This window comes from Nannospalax galili, unplaced genomic scaffold (genome assembly GCF_000622305.1).
Source record: "Nannospalax galili isolate Female #2095 unplaced genomic scaffold, S.galili_v1.0 scaffold1128, whole genome shotgun sequence".
NCBI lineage: Eukaryota > Metazoa > Chordata > Mammalia > Rodentia > Spalacidae > Nannospalax > Nannospalax galili.
Window position 1 is genome coordinate 1,758,302 of NW_008358632.1, and position 25,545 is coordinate 1,783,846.

At 40.6% G+C, this 25,545-nt stretch overlaps 1 protein-coding gene across 1 annotated transcript in view; it reads left to right on the forward strand.

Moving 5' to 3' along the window:
• Nsf (N-ethylmaleimide sensitive factor, vesicle fusing ATPase) overlaps positions 1-25,545 on the forward strand; it is a 171,834-nt gene that overhangs the window by 26,615 nt on the left and 119,674 nt on the right. Inside the window, exons 3-7 of the mRNA XM_008821914.2 lie at positions 162-261; positions 3,284-3,323; positions 16,161-16,327; positions 23,219-23,326; positions 23,751-23,826. Coding sequence (XP_008820136.1) covers positions 162-261; positions 3,284-3,323; positions 16,161-16,327; positions 23,219-23,326; positions 23,751-23,826 — 491 coding nt within the window. The remainder of the gene's footprint in view (positions 1-161; positions 262-3,283; positions 3,324-16,160; positions 16,328-23,218; positions 23,327-23,750; positions 23,827-25,545) is intronic.

The window sequence follows — 25,545 nt, forward strand, 5'->3', positions numbered from 1 at the left end:
CTAACAGTTTTCACGATCTAAATTTGTAGTTTTGTTCCATCAGGACTCTGATATAACACCACGTTTCCATCTGGTGTTCATCAAACCTCAATGTGGGAAAACACATTTAGAAGCCATGTTCTTCATTGATATGGCATACTAACTGTGCTTCTGTCTTTTAGGCATGTGGTTGTAAGGACGTCCCCTAACCACAAGTACACATTTACACTCAGGACCCATCCATCAGTGGTTCCAGGGAGCATTGCATTCAGCTTACCCCAGGTAACTCATATATTAATTTATTCTCTCTTAGTCTTAAAAGGTGTAGTAGGGTCCATTAAGTTTAAGCAAGCATTGCCTTGTATTGACTCATATTGAAGAAAAACACCTAGATGCTACAAAACAAATTTAAAGATACATTCTTTTTAAATATAACACTTTTATTTATTTTGTTTGGGGTAAAGGGTGCACATGCTACAGTGCACATGTGGACGCCAGCTTGTGGGAGTCGGTTCTCTCCTTGTACTGTGGGTGTTCTAGATACTGAACTCAGATTGTCAGGTTTGACAGCAGGCACCTTTTTCTGATAAGCCATCTTGCCAGCCCTAAAAAAAATTACTATATATATGTCTCTGGGAATAAAGGTGTGCACCACCATACCCTGCTAAAAATATATTCTTTCTTAAAAAAAAATTTGGTTATTTTTATTTTATGTGTATGAGTATAATGCCTGCATGTAGGTAGGTACACCCATGTCATGCACCCACAGAGATCAGAAGAGGGCGTCAGATCCCCTGAAACTGGAGTCACAGATGGTTGTGAGCTGTCATGTGAGTGCTGGGAATTGACCCTAGGTCCTCTGCAAGAGTAACTAATGCTGTTAACTACTGAGCCATCTCTCCAGCCCCCTAAAATTATATTCTTAATTGTCATTTATTTACTATGGTTGCCTTTTACTTCCTTGATTTTTTTCAATTTTAAAGTAATGTCAGTTAGCTATCAGATAATGTGTGGTGTTATTTTAATGCTAACTCCCAGTGTAACAGAAAATACATAAAATAATGTTTTATTTATAAAATTGACATCTAATAATAGAGGCTTTATAATGCTATGATGTCAGACTAAACCTGAAAAGAATAGTTGTTTTAGACCACCATCTGGCTTGCTGGGCTCCTCCTACAAGTGGGAAGGTGGCTTGTGGAACTGCTGGATTTTCACATTGCCTAGCTCTCACTCAGGCCCTAATCACAGTGTAGAAGCGTCACAAATGCCACCCTTTGCTGCTGACCCCACATTAATAAGCCATGTAAATTCAGTCTTTACCTCCTGGAGTGCCAGTGAGCACTGATTGGCTTGCTTGGAGGATTAGGGAAAGAGATGGCTCCTTTGGGAAATTGTGGGAGGTCCTCATTCACTCTTACCCCTTTCTCTTGATACCTCTCAGGCATACTTTCCACACTTGTTTCTACAGTTAACAGTTTGAATCAGGCATGGTACTGCATGCCTTTAGTCCCAGCACTCAGGAGGCAGAGGCAGGCAGAGCTCTGTGAGTTCAAGGCCAGCCTGGTCTACATAGTGAATTCTAGAACTACTGGGGTTGTAGGGAGACCCTGTCTCAAAAAGACCCCCAAAAAATCAACCCAAGTTTAGGCTATATGAGACCCTGTTTCAACAATAATTAAATTTAGTAGATGTTTGAGATCACAGAGCTTTCTAGCTTTGATGAAGCTTCTTTTGAGTCTCTGGTGGTCACAAGAAGTTTGAAGTGATTATTTCTCTTTGTTTGTTTCCTTTATTTAAAAAACAGAAAAGGGAGGACTGTGACTCAGTGATAGTGCTTTTGTGTGTAAAGCCCTAGGTTCAGTCTCCAGGATTACAACAACAACAACAAAATTAATATGTAAAGGTGGGTATTGTGGTACATACCTCCACAGAATCTACAGTGATCACATCATTCGGCAAGCTATGGATTTTTAGCTAAAAATTATTTTTCTCAGTGTTCTTTGGAGTATTGTCAGTACTGATTTTGACTCTGTATCAAGGCATCCCTTTATTCTTACTAAAGACAATCTATCCTGCCTCCTGCCTATACAGTCAGACTGGGGATAGGGTATAAGTGCCTGGAAATCCTCTGACTACATGCACGGGGTAATCCTAACTATTTAATAATTTGAGTCCCTGTTTAAGTTTCAGTGTAGATTATCTGACAAGTTTTAATTCCATGAATTAAATTTCTTTAGTAAAAACTAACTGCAACATAGAAACCTGTGTTTCTTAAAACACAGAAACCTCTGATACAGTGAAGATGTTCAGAAGTGTTACATTGTGCAAAGGAGCATCCAACATAGTGGGCCTGCTTTACTATAAAAATACATGCCAGGCAATAGCAGGAGACTCTTGAGTTCCTGACCAACCTGGGCTATAGTCATACTCTGTCTCAAACAGCAGCGACAACAAAAATACCAAACCTCAAAATCAAAAAAGGCAAGCTTCATGTGTTTTGCAACAGGTGTTCTATAAAGTATATTATATGCATTAGTTTCCCATGGCTCCAAATGATTGACAGAAAGAAAATAAAAATAAAAATACTTTAGCCGGGCGTGGTGGCACATGCATACCTGTAGTCCCAGCACTTGGGAGGCAGAGGCAGGCGGATCTCTGTGACTTCAAGGTTTACATAATGAATTCCAGGACAGCTGGGGCTACAGGGAGACCCTGCTTCAAAAAGACCAAAAACAATTTATGCTTCTTAAAATTAATTTATTTGGTATCATATTATTTTTTAATCTCATGCAAAAAGATCAAAAAAAAAGAAAAAAAAAAAGCCAGAAACAAAAAATATAGTCTCTCATAGTTCTGAAAGCTAGATGCCTCAAAGGTGGTGCAGAGACAAGTTCTCTCTGAAGGTTCTAGGAAGAACCTGTGCTTTGCTGTGCTTTTGGTGGTGTTGGAAGTCTGTTACCTTGTAGAAGAATCGTTTTAGTTTCTGCCTCTGTATCACCTGACATTCTCCTTATGTCTCCCAGTGTCTCTTTCTTATAAAGACACCAGTCATTTTGACTTAGGGCCAAGCTTAATTCAGCCTGCAGAGACATTGATTCTAAACACCATCACATTCACAGGTACTAGGGGCTAAAGACTTCCGTTTTGGGTATGTGGATATGGAGGGGAAGTTCAACATATAACAGTGTACCATGTCTTAATTTTATGTCTTTCTCAATTCATAAATGCTCATCTTTTCCTTATTTCTCTAATTTTTATTGATTTGATTTTAAGTGTCTTTTTTCTCTCATTTATTTTATAGAGAAAATGGGCTGGACTTTCTATTGGCCAAGAAATAGAAGGTAAGTATTTTTTAAGCCTCCAAGGCAGATTATCTATATGGTGTTTCTCACAGTTGTTGACATATGTATAATTACTGATTGTCAGCCCTTAAACCTTCATTCTGTTCAAAGTACCAGTAATAGCTATGCAAACAGGAAGGAAATACTTGTGGTGCCTCTGTCCTTACCTCTTCTCTCAATGAAGTGTGCCATAATTTATCATAGTTCTTCAGCCTTTTATCTGGATACTGGGGATGGAAAATAAGTCCTCATGCTTGTGTGGCAAGCACTTCACCAACTGAACCATCTCCCATCCCCAATAGTGTAATTTTTTAAAAATTATTTTATTGCCGGGCGTGGTGGCTCACGCCTTTAATCCCAGCACTCGGGAGGCAGAGGCAGGTGGATCTCTGTGAGTTGAGGCCAGCCTGGTCTACATAGTGAGTTCCAGGACAGCTGGGGCTACAAGGAGACCTGTCTCAAAAAGACCAAAAAAAAAAAGTATTTTATTTATTATTTTTATTTTATGTGTATGAGTGTATTGCCTGCATGTATGTGAGTGCACCCGTGTCATGCAATGCCGCGGAGGTCAGAAGAGGGCTTTGGATTCCCCTGGAACCGGAGTTAAGGACTGTTTATAGCCGCCATGTGAGTGCTGGGAATTGAACCTGGGTCCTCTACAAGAGCAGTCAGTGCTCTTAACTGCTGAGCCATCTCTCCAGCCCTGATAATGTAATTTTTTGTCTTTTAAATTTTTATTTTTTTATGTGTATTGCCTGCATGTAGGTAAGTACACCTATGTCATGCAATGCCCGCAGAGGTCAGAAGAAGCTGTTGAATCCCCTGGGACTGGAGTTACGGACAGTTGTTAGCTCCCATGTGGGTGCTGGGATTCGAACCCAGGTCTTCTGCAAGAACAACCAGTGTTTTTAACCACTGAGCCATCTCTCCAGCTCCAATTTTTTATCTTCTTTAAAAATCTTGTTTTCCTTTCTTTATTCAGAGACTCTTCAATTCATTTGTTACTCTCTTGAGTACTTTATAATTTATTTTTTTCTTCTGTAATTATTTTTCTTTTTTTTCTTTTTGGTTTGTTTCTTGAGTTCACTAAAGTCTTATGGTATTTCTTCTACTTATTTCTGCTCTTAGTTTTAATCTTCTGATTTTAGTTTTGTTAAATGTCTAAATACTTTTTTAAGGGACTGGGATGTAGCTCAGTGACACAGTGCTTGCCTAGCATGCACAAAGACCTACATTGGATCCCCAGCATCATAAAAAAAAACACAAGAAAAGTAAAAATCACTGTCTGGGAGATGGTTCAGTGAATAAAGCTCTTGCCATGCAAGCAAGAGGACTAGGTGTTCAGATCCTCATCAACCACATAAATATGGGATGAACAGCCTCTTGTAATCCCCGAGTTTGAGAGGCAGAGATAGAGAATCCCTGGAGCAAGGTGGGTAGGTAGACTAGCCAAATCAGTTTGCTCCAGGTTTAGCAAGAGGCCCTGCCTCAATTCTATAAGGTGAAGAACAGTGACAATACATGATATCAACCTGGCCTCCACATGCAAACACATGCCCCCCTCCATTTATGCCCCCACACATGTGAACACGTATCACACACACATACACAAATATCAAAAAACAAAAACAAAACACATTTGGGTCTGGAGAGATGGCTCAGTGGTTAAGAGCACTGATTGCTCTTGCAGAGGACCCAGGTTCAGTTCCCAGCTCCCACATGGTGACCAACAGCCATTGGTAACTCCAGTTCCAGAGGATCTGACACCCTCTCCAATCTCCATGGGCATTGCATGACACAGCTGCACTTACATACATTCAGGTAATACACTCATATACATAAAAAAAATAAAATAGCCAGGCATGGTAGTGCACATTTTTAGTCCCAGCACTTGGGAGGCAGAGGCAAGCAGACCTCTGTGAGTTCAAGGCCAGCCTGGTCTATATAGTGAGTTCCAGGCCAGCTGGGGCTATGGGGAGACCCTTTCTCTAAAAGACCAAAAAATAAATAAAATAAACCCAAGAAGCAAAACACATTTGCCTAAGGATAGCTAATGTCCTTAGCTATATTTAGCTTTCTATTGCTGTAATAAAACACTCTGACCAAAACCAACCTGAAGAAGAAAGGGTTTATTTGGCTTACATAGTCCAATCATAGTTCATCTTTGAGGGAAGCCAGGACAGGGAACTTGGGCAGGAATCTGGAGGTAGGAACTGAGGCACAGACAATGGAGGAACACTGCTTACTGGCTTGCTCCCTTGGCCTGTGCTCAGCCTGCTTTCTTATACAACCCAGGACCACCTGCTCAGGGGTGGCACAGTAGACTGAATGCTCCCACATCACTCAACAATCAGATGCCTCATAGACAGGGCCACAGGCCAGTTGATGAGGAAATTCCCCAATTGAGGTTTCCACTTCCCAGATGTGTCAAGTTGACAGCTAAAGCTATGTAGCACAGCCAATTGTTTAAATTGTTCTCTCTCTCTCTCTCTCTCTCTCTCTCTCTCTCTCTCTCTCTCCTTTCTTTCCTTCCTTCCCCTCCTTCCCTCCCTTCCTTCCTTTCTTCATGGATGTTTGGGGTAAGACACTTCACCAGTTGAAATGTTTCAATATTTTGTTATATGTTGCTTCTCATGGTTTTGTAGGTAGGATTTCTTTTGGTTACTATAGAGATCACAATCTTTATAATGGATAATACTGATGAGTTGGGAGAGGAGTGATTTGACACAGCCATTTCTCTGTATCTTTGTGTCATCCTTAGTTTTCTAACTCTTTTCCTCACTACTGCATTTCTCAAGGCACCATCTGATTCTCAGATGAATGATGTTGAGCTGAGCGTGGTGCACACGTCTTCAACCCCAGCACTCAGGAGGCAGAGGCAGGTGGATCTCTGGGAGATCAAGGCCAGCCTGGTCTACATAGTGAGTTCCAGGCCAGCTGGGGCTCCAGGGAGATCCTGTCTCAAATAAAAGATTGCTGTTGCTACCTCTAGTCCTGTGGGTCTCTTTTCCCTCGTGGGTTCTTGGCCACCGATTCACAAGAACAAAGGGAGCAGAAGTGACGAACAGGGTCAGGATGGCCGTGAGCACACGGAGAGAACTTCTGGGAGTCAGTCAGCTTCAGTGAGACAGCTCGTTTTTTAGGGGAGTTGGAGGGAATATATAGGGTGAGGACAGCAGCCAAAGCTTTACCTGATAGGTGTTCATAGTATGCTTTATTTACATGTGGCAGGAGGACCCTATAATGTAGAAAGGGGATGGGGGATTGATTGGTTGTAGTGCAGTGCCTAATTATCATACGGGAAAACCAGGGGCAGCATTTGTAGGGAACTATGTCAAAGGTCATGTTCCAAATAAGGTCAGGCTTCTGTGATTAGAGACACTTTCCAAATAAGGTCAGGCAGAGAGTAGGAAGCCCCTGCTGAGAAAGGGAATCCTCCATTTTGAGCCAAGTTCAGAGAGCTGTCCAGACATGGTAGACTACGACCTTAATGGCAGGGTCCCCCAACATAGTCCTACTTATTTTCAAGTCATTTCCCTTTATCTAGAGCTATTGATAGTCAAGTCTCAAATCTTTGCTTAGTAGTTGGTCATTTAATGATGGATTCATCTTTTTGGAAATTTTTTTTGTCTAGATTTTATCTATATCCAGCTCTCCTTCTGCCCTTCTCTTTGTCCCTTCCCCACTCATTTCCCTTTCTCTTTTTCCCATGATGAACACTCTCTCTGCTCATATCTTTTCAAATTCTTCCACTTTTAGTGTTCTAGGAGTGCTGAAGATGTGGACAACATGTAGTGCTGTTCTCCTTGTCACTGTCCTGGAGGTGCAGGGAACAGTCACATTCACTGGGCCACCATTATTCTCTCAGTGCTTTTGAAGATATTCACAGATGTAGTTGCTTACATGTGGTTAAAAGAAGATAGATGTTTGCGGGAAGTTGGTAGAATATTGTACATCTCTTTTGAGAAAGGGTCTACCTGTAGCCCCCCCGGCCTGAAACTCACAGTGTAGACCAAGCTGGCCTCAATTTTACAGAGATCCGCCTGTGTCTGTAAGTCCCAAGTGCTGGGACCAAAGGTGTGTGCCACCATACCTGGTGTCAGAACATCTCTTGTAGAAAGGTGACAACAGAGCTAGGAATGAATGTCAGTGGTGTTGTGGTGTTTGTTTGGAAACATGGAGACTTACTCTTTTTCTGAGTTGGAGGGATTGAGGTTATCTTTAGTTGGCTCTTTTTTCTTTTTTTCATTGTGAAGAAAGTAAGAAGTAAGAATGAAACCAAATTGGAGGTAAAAATAAAGGAGATTAGACATGGGCAGTTGTAGAAGAGCATTGCATAATTAGTGCTGCTTTCCAAACTTGCCTAAAAGAATTACCTGACAGGTTTATTTAAAAAAAAAAAACAAAAAAAGAAACTATTCCCAGGCTCTTCCCTCGGGGAACCTGATTCATGTGTCTGTGTTTTTCACAGTCACCTTTAAGTGGTTCTTACCAACCACATTTGGGAAACACTGACGTAAGTGATTCCCTTAGCTATCACCTAGTCTTCACCTGCAGCACAGTGAGAAGCTGAGGAAACAGGCGGCAGCGCTGGGCGAAGCAGTCAGCACGAAGCTGGCACTCCCTGTTTTGCAGAGATGAGAGTGAATACTTGGTAAAATAATTAATGAGGAGATGGGACTGTTGGAGGACAGGTTTCTAATTTCCTTAAATTTATTTGTCTAAGTAGAAGGGCAAGAGTGTGTTTAAATTTAATTCTTTTAAAAATATTATATTTTTAGGTGTATGAGTGTTTTGTCTGTATGTGCACTGGTGTATGCAATTGTCCAGAAGAGGGTGTCAGATCCCCTGGAACTAGAGTTACAGACGATTGTTAGCTGCCATGTGGGTGCTGGAGCCAAATGGTGGTCCTCTGGAAGAGCAGCTGGTATGTTAACCACTGAGCCAGTCCCTAAATTAACTTCTAAAACATTTATATATTATTTTTATTTTATGTGTATGGGTGTTATGTCTGTGTGTATGTAAGTGCACCTGTGTTGTGCAGTGCTGGGGATGTCAAAAGAGGGTATTGGATTCCCTGGAACTGGAGTTACAGATGGTTTTTAGCCACTATGTGGGTGCTGGGAATTGAACCTGTGTCTTCTGTAAGAATAGCCAATGCTCTTAACTGCTGAGCCATCTCTCCAGCCCCTCCAAATTTAACTTTTAGTATTTTAATATTTTCTGTTCTGAAAAGTGTATTATAAGCTTTGATGAGTTGAAAAATGTATTTTATGGTTTACATTGTCACAAAAACATTTTTCCTTCTACCAGCAATAGTTTTCTTGATTTTAGAATCAGATCCTCAAATTTGCTAATCAGAGAGACTTTATGGACAAAATTGTAAAACTGAGTGATCAAGTGGGACTGAGTAGGTGCCGTAGGTTTGACAGGGAGTGGTTCCAGGTTTGCTGATATGGATGGTGTGACCATGAAGATAGGACCTGGACTCAGTGAGGTGATGCATTAAGGACGTGGGGTGGGGGTGGGGTTGAAGGAATGTTTCAGGTGTCTTGGGATAGGAGTTCTGTCTCTGAGTCTTTTTTCGTTAAGTCAATTTTAGTTTTAGAATATTTTCTAGAAAAATCATCTAGTATGTATTCTGTCTGCCGGTATCATCCTTGAGGTATCACAGACTTCAGTTCAGTCATATGTCCCACCATCATTGAAATGTCTTAGACTATCTCAACCCTTGGCCATAAATTAGTTTTTGCTTATAAAAATCATAATTAGTCTTTGCCATTAAGCTGCTATTAGCTGTAAGATAGGAAAACATTATCCCCCTACCTTCAGCCTCTGAACTGTGGGGCTGGTTGTGGTGCTGACCGTGGTGCTGCCCAGGGTGCTGTCCATGGTACTCCATTCAGTGCTAAAAAATGTAGCAGCTTGGGCTTTGCCACTTATGAGCATGACCTTACATTAAAGGGCATTTAAAAACTGCAGCTAGTGAGGATATTTTAATATACTTACTAAAATTTATCAATTTGAAGATAATGTGTATGTATACATGCATGCATATACACCTACATATGTGCTATATTTCTTTGTAGTCTTTAATAAACAAAATGGTATCACATTCTACTAGTCTTTCTGAAATATATTTTTCATTCAGTGTTATTATAGGTTATCTATCGTAACATAAACCAAGTTTTTATTTTAATAAAAATTGCTATATGGTATTCCACACTATGAATAGACTATATTTTATTCACTGTTCCCCTACTGATCCATGTTTTCCAGTGTTTGACCATTACAAATAATATTGTGGTGAATCTCCCTATAAATCTCTTTTTAGACAAGTGTTCATGAATTTCTAGGACAGGCACCTGGAATGGAATTACTGGCCCAACTTACTCATTTTCACAGTGTTTCTCAGCATATAACCTGTCATTTCTAAAGAATGTGAAGAGGGAACAGAACACCAGAACTGGGGGCAGGAGAGCATTCTGGGACTTTCAGCCAAGATTGAATTCATTCTTTCATCTTACTTACATCTTCTAGCCCTTACTTGGGTTTTATTAGTTTGCTTTTGAAATATTTAAAATGTATTTACTTCCTTTAAGATGGCAAGCCAAAGTGTTAAAATGTGATTACAGCCTGTCATGGCGGCACACACCTTTAATCTCAGCACTCAGGAGTTTCAGACCAGCTGGGCCTACAGGAAGACCCTTTCTCCAAAAAAAAAAAAAAAAGCAAAAAAAAAAAAAAAGTGATTTACACCAAGAATTTCTCTTTTTTTCTTTCTTTTTAAAAATATTTTATTATTTTTATTTTATATGTATGAGTGTATTGCCTGCATGTATGTGAGTGCACCTGTGTCATGCAATGCCATGGAAGTCAGAAGAAGGCTTCAGATTCCCCTGGAATTCAAGTTAAGGACGGTTCGTAGCTGCCATGTGGGTGCAAACCCGGGTCCTTTGCAAGAGCAGTCAGTGCTCTTAACCACTGAGCCATCTTTCCAGCCCCCACACCAAGAATTTCATTCAAAGAACGTAGGAATCTTTTTCTTTTCTTTCTTTTTTTGAGATGGTTTTACTATGTAGCTTTGGCTAGTCTGAAAGTCGCTGTGCAGACTAGGCTTCACAGACCATCTTTGTGCATGACTGAGGTGGCTACACTGTAAGAAGCTAGAATAGAACTTAGAGTGTAAATGATGAAAAAGGCTTACCTAGGCCAGTTTTCTTGGTTACACATGTGACAGTTAAAGGCACAATGGGCATAAATGACTTATCTTGGTTCTAACAGGATTCACTGATGCATGCAGATTCAGAATTTCTTTAGAGAAAACAACTTTATAAACCACTAGAATCTTGGCATCAGGTCTTTAATAATGATGAATCAACTGAAAGTCACATTGCAGTGACTTTTTGGTTAGCCTCTTGCCGTCTGACTAATGGAACTCATAAGCACACAATACCTGTTACCCAAAATAAATGTAAAAATTCTTTCTTGTCTTTTTAAATTTTATTTTTTATTCTTTGACAGTTATACATGTACATCATGAATTTTAGTCTTTCCCTCTCTATCCGTGACTTTTCTGTTGCTGTGATAAACACCATGACCAAGGCAACTTATAGGTTCCAGAGGGAGAAGAGTCCATTGTGGAGGGGAGGTATGGCAGGAGGCAGCTAGAGCAAAAAACTGAGTACTTACATCTTCAAGCAGGCACAGGAAGCAGAGAGAGAGCCAGACTGGAAGTGGGTATGGCTATACATTCTTCAACACCCCCCCCCCCAGTGACATGCTTCTTCTAGCATGGCCACTCTTCCTAAAGTTTCCATGACACCTCGCCTCCCCAAACAGCACCACTAAATGGGGACCAAGTGTTCAAATACTTGGAGTCTATGGGGGACATTTTAAAAGCCCAACACCCAAAGTCTCTTCTGAGACTCAAGGCTCTGTCTTAACTGTAAGCCCTGTAAAATCAAAAGACATATTACTGACTTCCAACATACAATGGAACCAAATACATATTCACATTCCAAAAAGGAGGAATGGGGGCATAGTGAGTAAACCAAAACAAAGCCAAAAACCAGCAGGGCAAACACCAAATCCAGTAGCTGATATCTGGGACTTTACTTTCAAAGAGCTTAGATGGCTCAGCCTCTCTATCTTTGCTATGTGCAGCATACAACTTATTCTTGGGCTGGTACCACTCCCTGTATACAGTTCTTGGCAGATGTTTCATGGCTCTGGCATCTCCAACATCTCATGGTCTCCATTGCCAACTAGGCATTACCTTCATGGCTTCATGCAATGGCCTCTGAGGGCCACTTGAATTGTCAGGACCATCTTTATGTCGGGATTCCCTGCTGCACGCTGTCTGGACTCCGCAGCTCTCTGAAACTGGAAGAAGAACCAATGACTCCCTCACTCTTGCATCTTTCATGCTTCTAAAGCCAGCACACGTGAATGACTGCTAAGTTTAGCTGCCAGCTTAGGATGGACTTCGACAGGATTCATCCACGTTAGCAATAGTTTTTGTCCTTAGGCCTTTTCCTTTCACAAGAAAGCTTAGGTGGATAGGGTCTTGCCCTGAGGCCATTCCTTTCTTGGTTAGAGTACGATCTGAAGGCTTCTCTTTAATGGTTCCAGTCTCCTTGTCCAAGAGAGCCTCTCCTTCAGTACATACCTCAGCTCCAACATTATTAAATTTCCTAGTGCTCTTTTTTCAATCCAATTGTACGTTTTGCATTTCTTTCTGCCTCACTGCCCTTTTTTCACTGTAGTACCCCATAGTATTCACCATTAATAACCACACCACCAATTCAACATTAGGCTGTCTTGAAATTTCCTCTGCCAGAGAAATACTTTTTAATTTTGCCTCAGGCAAGCTCTTATGCCATGGGAAGTTGGCAGCTAGATTTCCTAGTCAAAATATCCTACTTTAAGTTCCTGCTTCTGTCTCCCTCTGGAGCATCTTGAGCCAGGCTGCTACTAGAGTGGGGGCCCATTAAGCTCTCCCTACAGCATTCAACCACTTTTCTAGTCTAAAGTTCAAAAGTCTTTTACATTCCCCCCCAAAACACAGGGTTACAGCAGCTCCCCACTCTTGGTACCAACTTCTATATTAGTTGCTTTTCTGTTGCTGTGATAAATCACCATGACCAAGGCAACTTATAAAAGGAGTTTATTGGGCTTATGGTTCCAGAGGGAGAAGAGTCCATCATGGAGGGGAGGAGCAGAAAGCTGAATACTTACATCTTCAGTCAGGCACAGGAAGCAGAGACAGCCAGCCTGGAAGTGGGCTTGGGTATATACTCTCAAAGCCTGCCTGCCAGTGGCATGCTTCCTCCAGCATGGCCACCCTTCCTAAAGGTTCCATGACCCTCATCAAACAGCACCACCAAATGGGGACCAAGTGTTCAAATACTTGGAGCTTATGGGGGGACATTGTCATTCAAACCACCACAACCCCACTACCTTTTCTCATCCCCCTTCCACTGAAACTTTCCTTCCCAGCAGCTCTCCTATTTTAATGTCTTTATTGTATGTGTGATCACCTGGTTGCCTGCATGAGCTTGGGTGGGAGCTATTTACTGGACGATATGCAGCTTACCAGTGGCTACACCACTGAAGAAAGTGACAGCAGCCCTTCCCCTAGCCACCATTAGCTGTCTAGAGACCCTCAGGGAAGGGTGGAGCCTCGTGAACCGCCCCCCCCATCTTCCATGATAAATGTTGGTGGGCCCATTCTTACAGATCTTATGTGGATAACTACAGCCACAATGAGTTCATGAGTGCAAAAGTCATGTCATGTCCAGAAGACATCTTTGTTTTTTTACGTTTATTCCTTTTGGTGTATGTGTGTGCATACATGTCACGGCCTGCATGAGGAGGTCAAAGGACAACTAATGGGACTCAGTTCTCTCCTTCTGCCGTGTGGGTCAGACTTCACAGCAAGTGCCTTTACCCACTGAGCCATCTGGCCAGCCCAGATGTCTTTGTACAGTGTACCTCCCCATCCTCTGGTTCTTCATTCTTTCTACTCTCTTCCACAGAAAATCCAGTATTCTTTATTACCTATTTTATAAATACTATAGAAAGTCATATCTGGTGTGACTGGGACATTTGTTAATTAAAAAGCCTTTTCTTGGGATTTTGATCTGTGGAGTGGAGCACTGTACTATCCTTTATGTATTCATTTTAGTCATAATTTCCATGTGGGTTTCTTTGAAATGAAGGAGAACGTAGACCTTTTGAAACATTTGGGAATACAGAATTCTTTTGAATTTTTATGGATTTCACCCATAATCTTTTCTAATTTTCTTACTCATGCCCTGCTAATGTTGCTGCTGTTGCTGCTGCTGCTCCTCCTCCTCGTCCCCCTCCTTCTCCTCCTCCATCTTGTCCTCCCTTTTCTTTGAACAAACTCTTTCCTTTTAAAGTGTTTTCTGTTTCTTTTATAACATCAATTCTAGAATGTCAAAATTTGATACTTTTTTTACTATTCAGTTACATTTGCATGATTACTATACCTAATGCATAACTATCACAAACAGACCAGAGAATGAACATGGCTCACCCGTGATACATAGCAGCTCCAGTGGCCTGAGGCCTACAGACTTGGAGCGTTAGGCAAGCCATAGGCAGGTGTATCTTAGAAGGGTTCAGGTGAGGCAGCACTTCTGCTGTGGTGTAAAGGGGTTGTTATGTGCTTTAGAACAGTGGTTTTCGGGGCTGGAGAGATGGCTCAGTGGTTAAGAACACTGGTTGTTCTTGCAGAAGACTGGGGTTCAAATATCAGCACCCACATGGCAGCTAACAACTGTCTGTAACTCCAGTCCCAGGGGATCTGACAGCCTTTCTGTCCTTTGCGGGCATTGCATGACATAAGTGCACTTACCTATATGCAGGTAATACACAAATACACATAAAATAAAAATAATAAATAAAATACTTAAAAAAAAAGAACAGCAGTTTTAAGGTAGCACAAGAAGAAAGTGAAATGTGTGCACATTAGCCCTGCTGAAGAGCACCAATGGACTTTTTGTATAGCGTGTAATCAAGTTGCCCTGCCGGGGAAAGATAAATGCAAAAACCCTTTCTAACTTGTATACTCTTTCCTAATGATCCTGATATAATATGTTGCAATGTAATTCTTTTTTATTTAAAAGCTTGTTTATAGAAGCTAGAGAGATGGCTTAGCAGTTAAGAGCACTGGCTGCTTTTGCAGAGGACCTGAGTTTGGTTCCCAGCACCCACATAGTGGCTAACAACAATCTACTAAAAAAAAAAAAAAAGTTTGTTTTGAAATTGGCATTTATAATCATGTTTTACAAGCTGATTTAAAAATCAACCTTTTCTTCAGTGCTTCTTTGTAATTATGTGTCATCAAGAAAATTTCTTTTAATACCTGTTTTTCTACCAATACAATATATAAACTATATGTTAGATAATTAAAGATTTTTGGTTGACTACCTATGATATAAAATTATATGTAATGCTTTAATATTTAGGTTTATGACATTGTAATCTAAATGTTATTTTAGAACCTTTCACTTGGCTTAAATTTTTGTACCTAAAGCTTTGTTACATACTTACTTGCCTTGTATGTATAGAGGCTTGTGTGCTTTATTATTAGCATGAAGGTGGGGGCAGCATCCTGTCATTTCATTTAAACAGTTCATAAATATGGGGCTGCAGAGATGGCTCAGTGGTTAAGAGCACTGACTGCTCTTGCAGAGGACCTTGGTTCGATTCCCAGCACCCACATGGTGGCTAAGGACCATCCTTAATTCCAGTTCCAGGGGAATCCGAAGCCCTCATCTGACCTCTGTGGCATTGTACAACACAACATGGGTGCACTCATATACATGCAGGCAATGTACTCATACACATAAAATAAAATAAAATATTTAAAAAAACAGTTCATGCATATATTAAGCACCTAGAAGACATTGTTTTATGCTGTTAATACAGAGGTGATTTAAAAACATGACTCTGGCTCTGTTCTACATCTTGTACATGTAGTTCCCTGATATAGTAGGGGATCAGTAAACATATTTGCAGTGTTAAAGAAGTGTGGGACCAGAGAGATGGCTCAGAGGTTAAGAGCACTTGCTGCTGCTCTTGCAGAAGACCCAGATTTTGTTCTCCAAGCCCACATGGCACCTAACTGACCACCCATAATTCCAGTTCCAGGTGATATGACTCCCTTTTCTGGCTTCTACAGGCATTGCCTGTACATGATACACTTACATACACACACACACACACACACACACACACACACACACACACCAGGTGGAACACTCATACACATAAAATACAAATAAATAAAATTTTTTAAAAACTTTTTAAAAAGTTTTACACTTTAGCTTACACTACTGGAAATCCCCTAGCAAACATTGTTCCTCAAGCTTTTCCTCACTTCCTGCCTCTTACATACTTTCTTAGGGCAAGGAATCTGCCACCTCTCATAGGAGCATATTCTTATGTTAAACAATCATCTTTGGCACATGCTATGCCAACTCCACTGAGGCTTCCTACCCTATCACTTGGACCTCTATTGAGGGGGAGGAAGAGGAGCAGAGGCTGTGAAGAGAGCTGTGGGGTTTTGCCATGGAAAGATGAGGGTAAATGGTAAGGGAGAGCATTATTTAATATTTTCTCCTTAATTCAGGTACAGGAAGGAAATCTCTAACATTTATTAATTTTTAAGTCCAATGAAGGCCACATGAAACTAACTTCCTTTTGGTCAAATACAGTTATATTTACTTACATCGAACTTTTAGTTTCTAGAAACACATTTGGTGTCCTTATGATTTTTTAAAAATGCTTTTTTTCCCCCCGCAGTTTCCTCTTACACATTTGACAAAGCCAAACAGTGCATTGGTACAATGACCATCGAGATTGACTTCCTACAGAAAAAGAATATTGACTCCAACCCTTATGACACTGACAAGATGGCGGCAGAGTTTATCCAGCAGTTCAACAACCAGGCCTTCTCAGTGGGACAACAGGTAGTGTAGCTTTGCTTTTTTATAAGTATTCTAATTCCTACCAGTGCTCAAAATTCTACTTTGTAAGAACTAAGAGGAGCTTTGTGTAGGAATATGTATATTCAAGATGAGTGATAAACAGTGAGAGGAATGAATTTATGGACCTTTAGGAATCTGTTAGAAAAGCTTTAAAGTAGCTTTAGGGGGCAAGAGAGATAACTCAGTGGTTAAGAACACTTGCCGGGCGTGGTAGCGCACGCCTTTAATCGCAGCACTCGGGAGGCAGAGGCAGGTGGATCTCTGAGTTCATTTTCATTCACAGGCTGGCAAAATTTAAAAGCTTGTCATAAACAGATGACATAGAAAAATTAGAACCCACTTAAGCTGTTCTTAGGAATGTGAGTTGCATACTAGCTAATAAACGATTATAAGCATGCATTTGGAGATTTAAGAAGGTCAATATATAACAACCTCTTTCTCCCCAATCCAAATGCTGAACCAACTGAGGAGGTCAATGGTAATCAAAGAATAATCTTTAGCCTTTTATTTAACCTTTGGGAAAAAATTTAGAGGCTGGAGAGATGACTCAGTGACTAAGAGCACCCACTGCTCTTGTAGAGGACCTGGGTTTGGTTCCCAGCATCCATATTGTGACTAACCATTTGTAACTCCAGTTCCAGGAGCTCCACCCTCTGCATGCATTGCACATACCTGATACACTTGCATACATGCAGGCAAAGCACACATACACACAAAATAAAAAATTTTAAATATATTTTTATTTGTGGGGGGGGCACATGTCATAATGTATGAATAGAGGTCAGAGGACAGCTTTCAGGAGTCAGTTCTCTCCCTTTACCAAGTGAGATCCAGGGATTGAATTCAAGCCATGAGACTTGGTAGCAAGTGCCCTTACCCACTGAGCCATCTCACCACCCAATAGATAGTGTTTAGAAACAGATGTTCAGATAGGCTCCAACTGAATTTGAACTGTAATTGATATCACACAGAAATGGGTCTTCAGATTGTCTCCCACATGTGTGTACAATTGTCACTGGGTTTTATGTCTTCTTTTTGCAAAGAAATGAGAATGACTTTGCTTGCAGGAAGGTAGAAGCAGACCTAATTTTGTGATTTTATAGAAGTTCAAGTATTTCTGTAGAGTGCACACAAATCCTGAATAGCCAGAAGGATGGCCTGTACCTGCTAGCAAGCTATTGTTGCAGCCTCAAGGGCACTTTGCAGCTGGTTGCTCTCTGCAAACTGTATTTCTCCTTTGCCAGCTGAATCTCTTTCAGGCTTTTGCATTTAGAGGCCTTCAGAAGAGATCTCAAAGCCACAAGAGGAGGGTGCACTCTCCTGTTTCCTGTTACTTCCCTACTATGCCTGACAGTTGTCACCAACAGTATGACTTCCTCACCCCAGAGCAGCAGTTGAGGCCAGAAGCAGTTAAACCCAGTTTTCCAGCATTCACAGCCAGCTCCACCAGGGTCCTCAGATGTCCACGTTTCAGCTCCAGAAAACTCTTTTGCTAAGCAAGTTCAGCAATTCTAACTTCTCTTTGTCCCTACAGACCAAGGAATGGCAGGCAGCTGTTTCCTACAGTTTTCTGTCTCAACAATAGTTGTTTTCCCTTTACCATTCTCAACCACCATGTTAACAATTCCTTCAACCTAAGTAAAGATTCTTAACATTAAGGTCAACTCTAGTGGTTTCTGAGTGTGTCAAGATGGCAACAATTCAAATAGGAATCAAAATACCAAACTCTTTCTTTTAATTAAAAACTTATAGATTAGATCAAAGTCAGCCTGGTCTACATAGGGAGTTCTGGGCAAGCTGGGGCTACATGGAGACCCTGTCTCAAATAAACAGACAGACAAACAAAAAACTTTGTAGACAGACATTGAAAACTGAAGACGTGCATCTAATTCTGTGTCCTCCAGAAATGGCATTAAAACCACAGCAAATGATTATTTTGAAATCTAAACTTGGTTAGGGCAACAGGAAATGAACATCGAGACATTTTGGAAGCTTGAAACAGATTTATCCAGCAGAACAGGAACATCCAAATCCCAAACCCATAGTGAGAACATCTGAGCAACAGTGTGCACCACAGAACTCACAAGAGGCTTGAGGTTAGTAGCTGTCAGAGACTAACCAGAACCGGAAGCAAAGGAGGGGCGAGTTTAAGAAAACAATGAACACAAAAAGCAGTCAACGCTCTAAAGAAGTTCTACCCCTACATTCCTTTTCCAGTGTTCCTTCCTCGCCCTAACTGATATCTGAGGTTTATAGCCCCAAGAAACTAAAATGATCTCTAAAAACTGGGAGCCACAGACCATGTGAAGACAAAAATAACATGCCCATGCCAGGTGTGGTGGCGCACATCTTTAATCCCAGCACTCGGGAGGCAGAGGCAGGCTCTTCCAGAGGACCTGAATTCAGTTTCCAGCTCCCACATCAGGCAACTCACATGCCCTCTTCTGGCCTCTGTGGGCGCACGCGCATGCACACACGCATGCACGCACACACAGCATATATATGCACATATACACATAAAATAAATAATCTTTAAAGTAGCTTTAGGCTAAGATGTCATATACCCATAGCAGTTTTTCTCCTTGCAAGTTTAAGAACACTGTAGATGTGTGATGTCAGGAGTGCTTTATTTCTTTTTTCATTGCAGGACTTTTTGTTTCTGGGATGTCTTTTTTTACTAGTATGTTTCTAGAAAAGTAGTTCTTGGGGTTGGGAAGATAGCTTAATTGGTAAAGTGCCTGCTAAGCAAGAATGAAGACCTGAGTTTGACTTCTAGCACCACATAAAAAACCAGGAGTGAGGGGATACACTTGTAATTCCATTGTGGGGAGGTGGAGAAAGGAGGGTCCCTGGAGCTCTCTAGCCAAATTGGTGATCTCCAGGTTACTTGAGAAACCTCACTGTAAAGATAAGGTAAAAAGCTGGACATCTTTAATCCCTGTAACTTGAGAGGCAGAGGTAGGCAGATAACTATGAGAGCCAGCCTAGCCCAGTCTACATAGTGAGTTTCAGGCCAGCTGGGACTATAAGGAAACCCTGTCTCCAAAAAAGACCAAATAATAAAACTAAGGTAGAAAAAGCAGAAGTGGAAAGTAATAAAAGAACAGTACTTGAGGTTGACCTGTGGCTTCCACCCCCCACACCTGTACACACATGAACACCCCCACCCACACACATAGTAGTAGTTCTTAACTTTTTTTGTTTCTGAACTTAGAGTCTTAAGGAAATTATGTACATACATTATCAAGTTTATTACAGAACCTCTGAAGCCTAGTCTTTTTCTTGTTGAAAAATTTGCCAGTGTTGCCTCGTTTTACACTTTAGTGTATATCAGATGATTAACCTCCTAAGAAAAAGTTATTTTAAACATAAAGTGTGAGTTTAGAGACTGGAGATGTAGCTCACTGGGTAGAGTGCTTCTAGCATGCATAAAGCCTAGGATTCCATCCCTAGGCCTAGCACCACATAAAACTGGATGTGATAGTACATACCTGTAATTTCAGCACTTGGAGGTGGAGGCAGGAGGGTAAATGTTCAGGGTCATCCTCAGTTGCTTAAGTTTAAGGCCAGCTTGGGCTATATGAGACCCTATCTCAAAAAATAAATAAATAAATAAATAAATAAATAAATAAATAATTACTTAATACTGTCCCAAACTGTTTTAGAAAATCACAGCCACTAGGTCTACTTAGTAAGTTCCAGGACAGCTGGGGCTACAGGGAGACCCTGTCTTAAAAAGATTTAAAAAAAAAAAAGTGTGACTTTATAAGTGGTTTATACATGTAAATAGTTGTTCTTTAGACCTTACCATTACATTTGTCTTACTTGTGACTTTGTTTTTTGAAACAAGGTCTTATTATATATGTAGCCCAGGCTGGCTTCAAACTCACAGTCCAACAACTTCAGCCTTCTGAGTACTAGGGTTACAGACATGAGCCACCACATACTGTCTTTGTGTTTTTCTTAATTATTCTGGATTCCTTTCTCAAACTACAGTTTCATAGCAACAATTTTCAAAACGCTGAGGGGGCTAGTGAAATGGCTCAGTGGTTAAGAGCACTGGCTGCTCTTACAGAGGACCCAGGTTCAGTTTCCAGCACCTACATGGCGACTAACAACTGTCCTAACTCCAGTTCTAGGGAATCTGACACCCTCTTCTGGCCTCCATGGGCATTGAATGACATGGGTGCACTTACCTACATGCAAGCAAGATATACACACACAAATTAAAATGCAGTTGGGAGCCTTCTGGGGGCCCCTGAGACCTTTCCAGGGGATTCACAAAATCAAAACTACTTATAATACCAAAGTGTTATTTGCTGTTTTTCTTTAATTCTGTTACACGAATATGGTGGCATTCTGCACAGATGGTGTGGTTTGTGCTAGCACAACACCTTGCCTGCCAAAGCAGACGAGAACAGCCAGCTGTCTCCATTAACCCAGATGTTAAAGAGATGTGCAAAATGGGACACTGCCACTTTTTTTCACCTACAGTTTTTATTTTAGAAAGTAGTTTTATTTAAAATGAATAAATTTTAAATATTCTAACCTCCATTGTAGGAAATATCAACAGATAGACGTTCTCAAAAATGAGTAAATAACAGGATCCTGAGGCCAAAATGATTGGAAATACAGGTGTCCTGCATTCTCATTGCTGCTCTTGCAGCTCTGCCTTGGGAAAATAACTTAAGATCAGAGTGAGAGTATGTTGGAGTGAAAGAGTGGGGGTTTTATTTCCCCATCTTTTCTAACTGATAAAGCTAGGAGACTAACAGTCTAAGTAATGTATTCATGTATTATAATATCAAACTTTTGCAAGTGGAACCCAAATAATTGATATACAGGAACTCAATACAATGGGGTTTTTTGTTGTTGTTGATTGTTTTTTGAGATAGGGTCTCCCTGTAGCCCCAGCTGGCTACAACTTACTATGTAGACCAGGCTAACTTCAAAATCAGAGATCTGCCTGCTTCTGCCTCCTGAGTGTTGGGATTAAAGACATGCACCACCATACCCAGCAAAATACGGTGTGTTTTGTTTTGGAGACAGGGTCTTCCTGTAGCCCTAGCTGGCCTGGGATTCACTGTGTAAACCATTCCAGGCTGACCTCTGTCTCACAGAGATTCGCCTGCCTCTGCCTCCTGAGTGCTGGGATTAAAGGCCTATACCACCACACTGGCCTAGACTATGTGCATTTTTATTTTTAAAAAAATATTTTCTTGGGGCTGGAAAGATGGCTCAGCGGTTAAGAACACTGGTTGCAGAAGACCCAGGTTCGAATCCCAGCACCCACATGGCAGCTAACAGCTGTCTGTAACTCTAGTCCCAGGAGATCCATCCGATAGCCTCTTTGGTCCTCCGTGGGCATTGCACGACATGGGTGCACTTACCTACATGCAGGCAATACACGCGTACACATAAAATAAAACTAATAAATAATTTTTTTTAAGTAAAAAAAATATTCTCTTTATTATTTTTACTTTATGTGTATGAGTGTAGTGTCTGCATGCATATAAGTGCACCTGTGACATGCAGTGCCCGCAGAGGTCAGAAGAAGGTGTTGAATCCCCTGGAACAAGAGTTACAGATAGTTGTTAACTGCCAGGTGGGTGCTGGGAACCAAGCCTGGGTCCTCTACCTGAGCAGCCAGTGCTCTTAACTGCTGTGCAATCTCTCCAGCCCCTACAGTGCATTTTTAAAGAGAGTATTAGAATTAGAACAAACCTCAGAGATTATCTTGTCAAACCTCTTCACAAATGAGGACATGTAGGTCCAGAGAACATGGAATTACGTGCTCATGCAGCCAGAGACATAGCTAAGAGCTAAATAAATACTTAATAGCATGAAGTATGTTCCTGTCAGTATTTTAGGCACTGCAGATCAGCAGTGAACAAACCAGACACAATCCCTGCTGTTGGAGAGCTTGCTTTCTAATTGAAACAGAAGAAAGAGCTCTGAGTACTGTGAAGTTCTCAGACATAAATGACCCTGATGCTGCTCCCAAGCTGCTGCTGTTTTGTGCTAGGTAGTCCAGAAGGCCCCCAGGTGCCATTTAAATGTCCATTTGTTGACTACCTGCCCATTGTTTTTTGGACAACACTATATTCCTTCTGGATTCCTGTATATTTTGACTAGTAGTATTCAGATTACTGAGTAGCTGACATTGTTTTTACCTTTGACTTTTTTTAGCTTTGATATCTTAATAGAAAGTGCTTTGATATTTGTAATAGTTTTGTATCTTAATAGAAAATCCTTTGGTATTTGTACTAATTTAGAGTCAATAGAAACTGCTTTGGTATTTGTAATAATTAAAAACCCAGTAACACATAGATGTCAATAAATCCATGGAGGAAAATACTTGAGAACACAAAGAAACATCTGACCCCAGAGCATTGTTCTTTGCCATATTTAGCAGAGACAGAACTGGCATTTAGTATTATACTTCAGAACATAGAAGAGGGCAGCCTTTAGAAGGTACTCTGCAGGTATTTGGTGAATTAATGATTGAGCTTTCAAAACTGTCTGCACTTGTGTGGTAAGCATTTGTATTGTTCATAGAAACAGTTGAATTTTGGAATCACAGACCCAGGTTTGACCTGGAAGTATCATTTATTGTGCCTCTGAGCTTTTCTGGATCTCAGCTTTCTTACTAGTAGTTTCCTAAAGTGTTTGTGAGTGTTGGTTATGGAACCCCTATCATGCTTAATAAACAGTTCTCTTTTCCTGTCGTTGACTCTGAAGAGTGTAATTGTGGAGAAGGTCAGAGACTGATAAAAAGAGAAAACTTTTATCGTATTTGGAAAGCATTGATGATATGGTAAGAAGCCATTGTATCATGAAGTAATTTACCTCGTAATACTGTTTTTTCCATAGCTTGTGTTTAGCTTCAATGAAAAGCTTTTTGGTTTACTGGTAAAGGATATTGAAGCCATGGATCCTAGCATCCTGAAAGGAGAGGCTGCGACGGGTAAAAGACAGAAGGTAAGCTTTATTTAATCTTTATGTTGTGACTTATGCAGATTAATATGTTCTTTACTATTCTCTTGGTGAGTAATTGTTCATATTGTGTGTTCTTTCTATTCAAACAGAAGAAAGCATTATTTTTATTGCCAGCATGCCTACTAAAATAGAAATTAAAGCATACTTAACTGCAGGTCTAATAGAAATTTGCATATGTACTTGTAATCCTAGTTGAATACAGCTATTTATTATAAAGAAGAGGGTCATTGAAAAGATAGACTTTGAAATAAAGCACGTAGGAATTGTAGACTGTAGCCATGAGAAAAATAAATGTAACTCAAATGATAGGTTGTAAGATTTGCTTTGTACAAAACTTTATTTTCCTTCATTTTTAACCTTGATTTGAGAAGTCTCTTAGCCTACTAATTATTATCTTTTTGTGCAGATTGAAGTAGGATTGGTTGTTGGAAATAGTCAAGTTGCATTTGAAAAAGCAGAAAACTCATCACTCAATCTTATTGGTAAGATTTATAGTTTTTAGAAAATTATAAAAAGTGATTTTCACATGAGGAAGAGGAGAGGCACCTCCCTTTTGGAGGCTTATGACAGGGCTGGAGAGATGGTTAAGAGCACTGGCTCTTCTTGTGGAGGATCTGGATTCAGTTCCCAGCACCTACATGGTAGTTAACAACTGTCTGTTAACTCCAGTTCTAGGAGATCTGATGCCCTCTTCTGGCCTCTGCAGACATTGTACAACATGGGTGCACTTATGTGCAGGCAAAAACACTCATACACATAAAATAAAAATAAGTTTAAAAAGCAGTTTTTAAAAAAGGCTTATCAGCCGGGTGTGGCAGCACATACCTTTAATCCCAGCACTCGGGAGGCAGAGGCAGGCGGATCTCGGTGAGTTCAAGGCCAGCCTGGTCTACATAGTGAGTTCCAGGCCAGCTGGGGCTACAGGGAGACCCTGTCTCCAACAATAAGGTAGAGTCAGTGGTGGTACACATGCCTTTAATCCCAGCACTTGGGAGGCAGAGGCAGGCAACCTGGTCTACATAGTGAGTTCCAGCTGGGGCTACAGGAAGACCCTATCTCAACCCCCCCCCCCCAAAAAAAAAGGCTTGTCACAAAATCATAGGGTATTTGGTATTATCAGATGTGCTGATGCCAAAGTCTAAAGCCTTCATCTGAAGAATGTGAAGAAATAGAATGTGAAACACATGTGATACTTCATTTTCTTTTCTCATAGCTATACCAAAACTGATTAGAAAGCAAGGGTGCACTTGCTACATGCAGGCAATACACGCATACACATAAAATAATAAATTAAAAAAGCAACAGTGAAATTAATTTCTTAACTTTGAAATTTTGAGATAGTTTTTGGCTTTTAGAGATTTACAAACAGTTCAGAGAATCCCTGTATACCCTTCACCAGTTTCCCAGATGGGAATGTCACATAGTAACATAGCACAGTATCAACTAGCAGTCATACAGTTTCATTGCTTCCTCCTGAACTGCAGACTTCGGATCTTGCCAATTTTTCCATTATGCCTTATCTGTTTCAGGATCATCCCACACTGCATTTACTTGCTCTGTCTGAGTCTTCTCCCATCTCCGACAGTTCCTCAGAATTGCGTTGCTTTTGTGTCCTTTAGCACTGGTCAGTCCCTTGCTTGGAACAGGTGTTACATGAAATATCGTCACTCTTTTAAAATTATCAAGTGATGATTATGTAATTAAACTCCAGTGGGATCGGTTCTTATGTGTTAGTCCTATTTTTATTATATTAAAATAATGCAGCTTAATCTCCAAGACTAGTAATTCACTTAACTAATGGTACAGTAATTATTTATGATTGATTATCATGCGCCCGTGTAGCACAGTTGAACACAGAAGTAATAAATAAAATTTTTTTAAAAAAAGAAAGTAGCTTTAAAAAAATATGTGACTTTCCTTTTTTTCTGATCCATAATTTGCCATTCCCTGTTTCGGTTTCCCACTTAAAAAAAAAGCTTTTATTTTTTATTATGTGTTTCTGTGTGTGGGTATGTACACGTGAGGCCAGAAGAGGGCAGTGGATCCCCTGGAACTGGAGTTGCAGGCAACTAACTGTAAGCTGCTGCCAGAAACTGAACTTTCTGGTTAGGTCCCTGCTCTTAATTGCTGAGCCATCTCTCCAGCCCAGACTGCTTTGAATGAATGTTATCTTCCTGCTTCACCCTCTGGCTTGCTAGGAT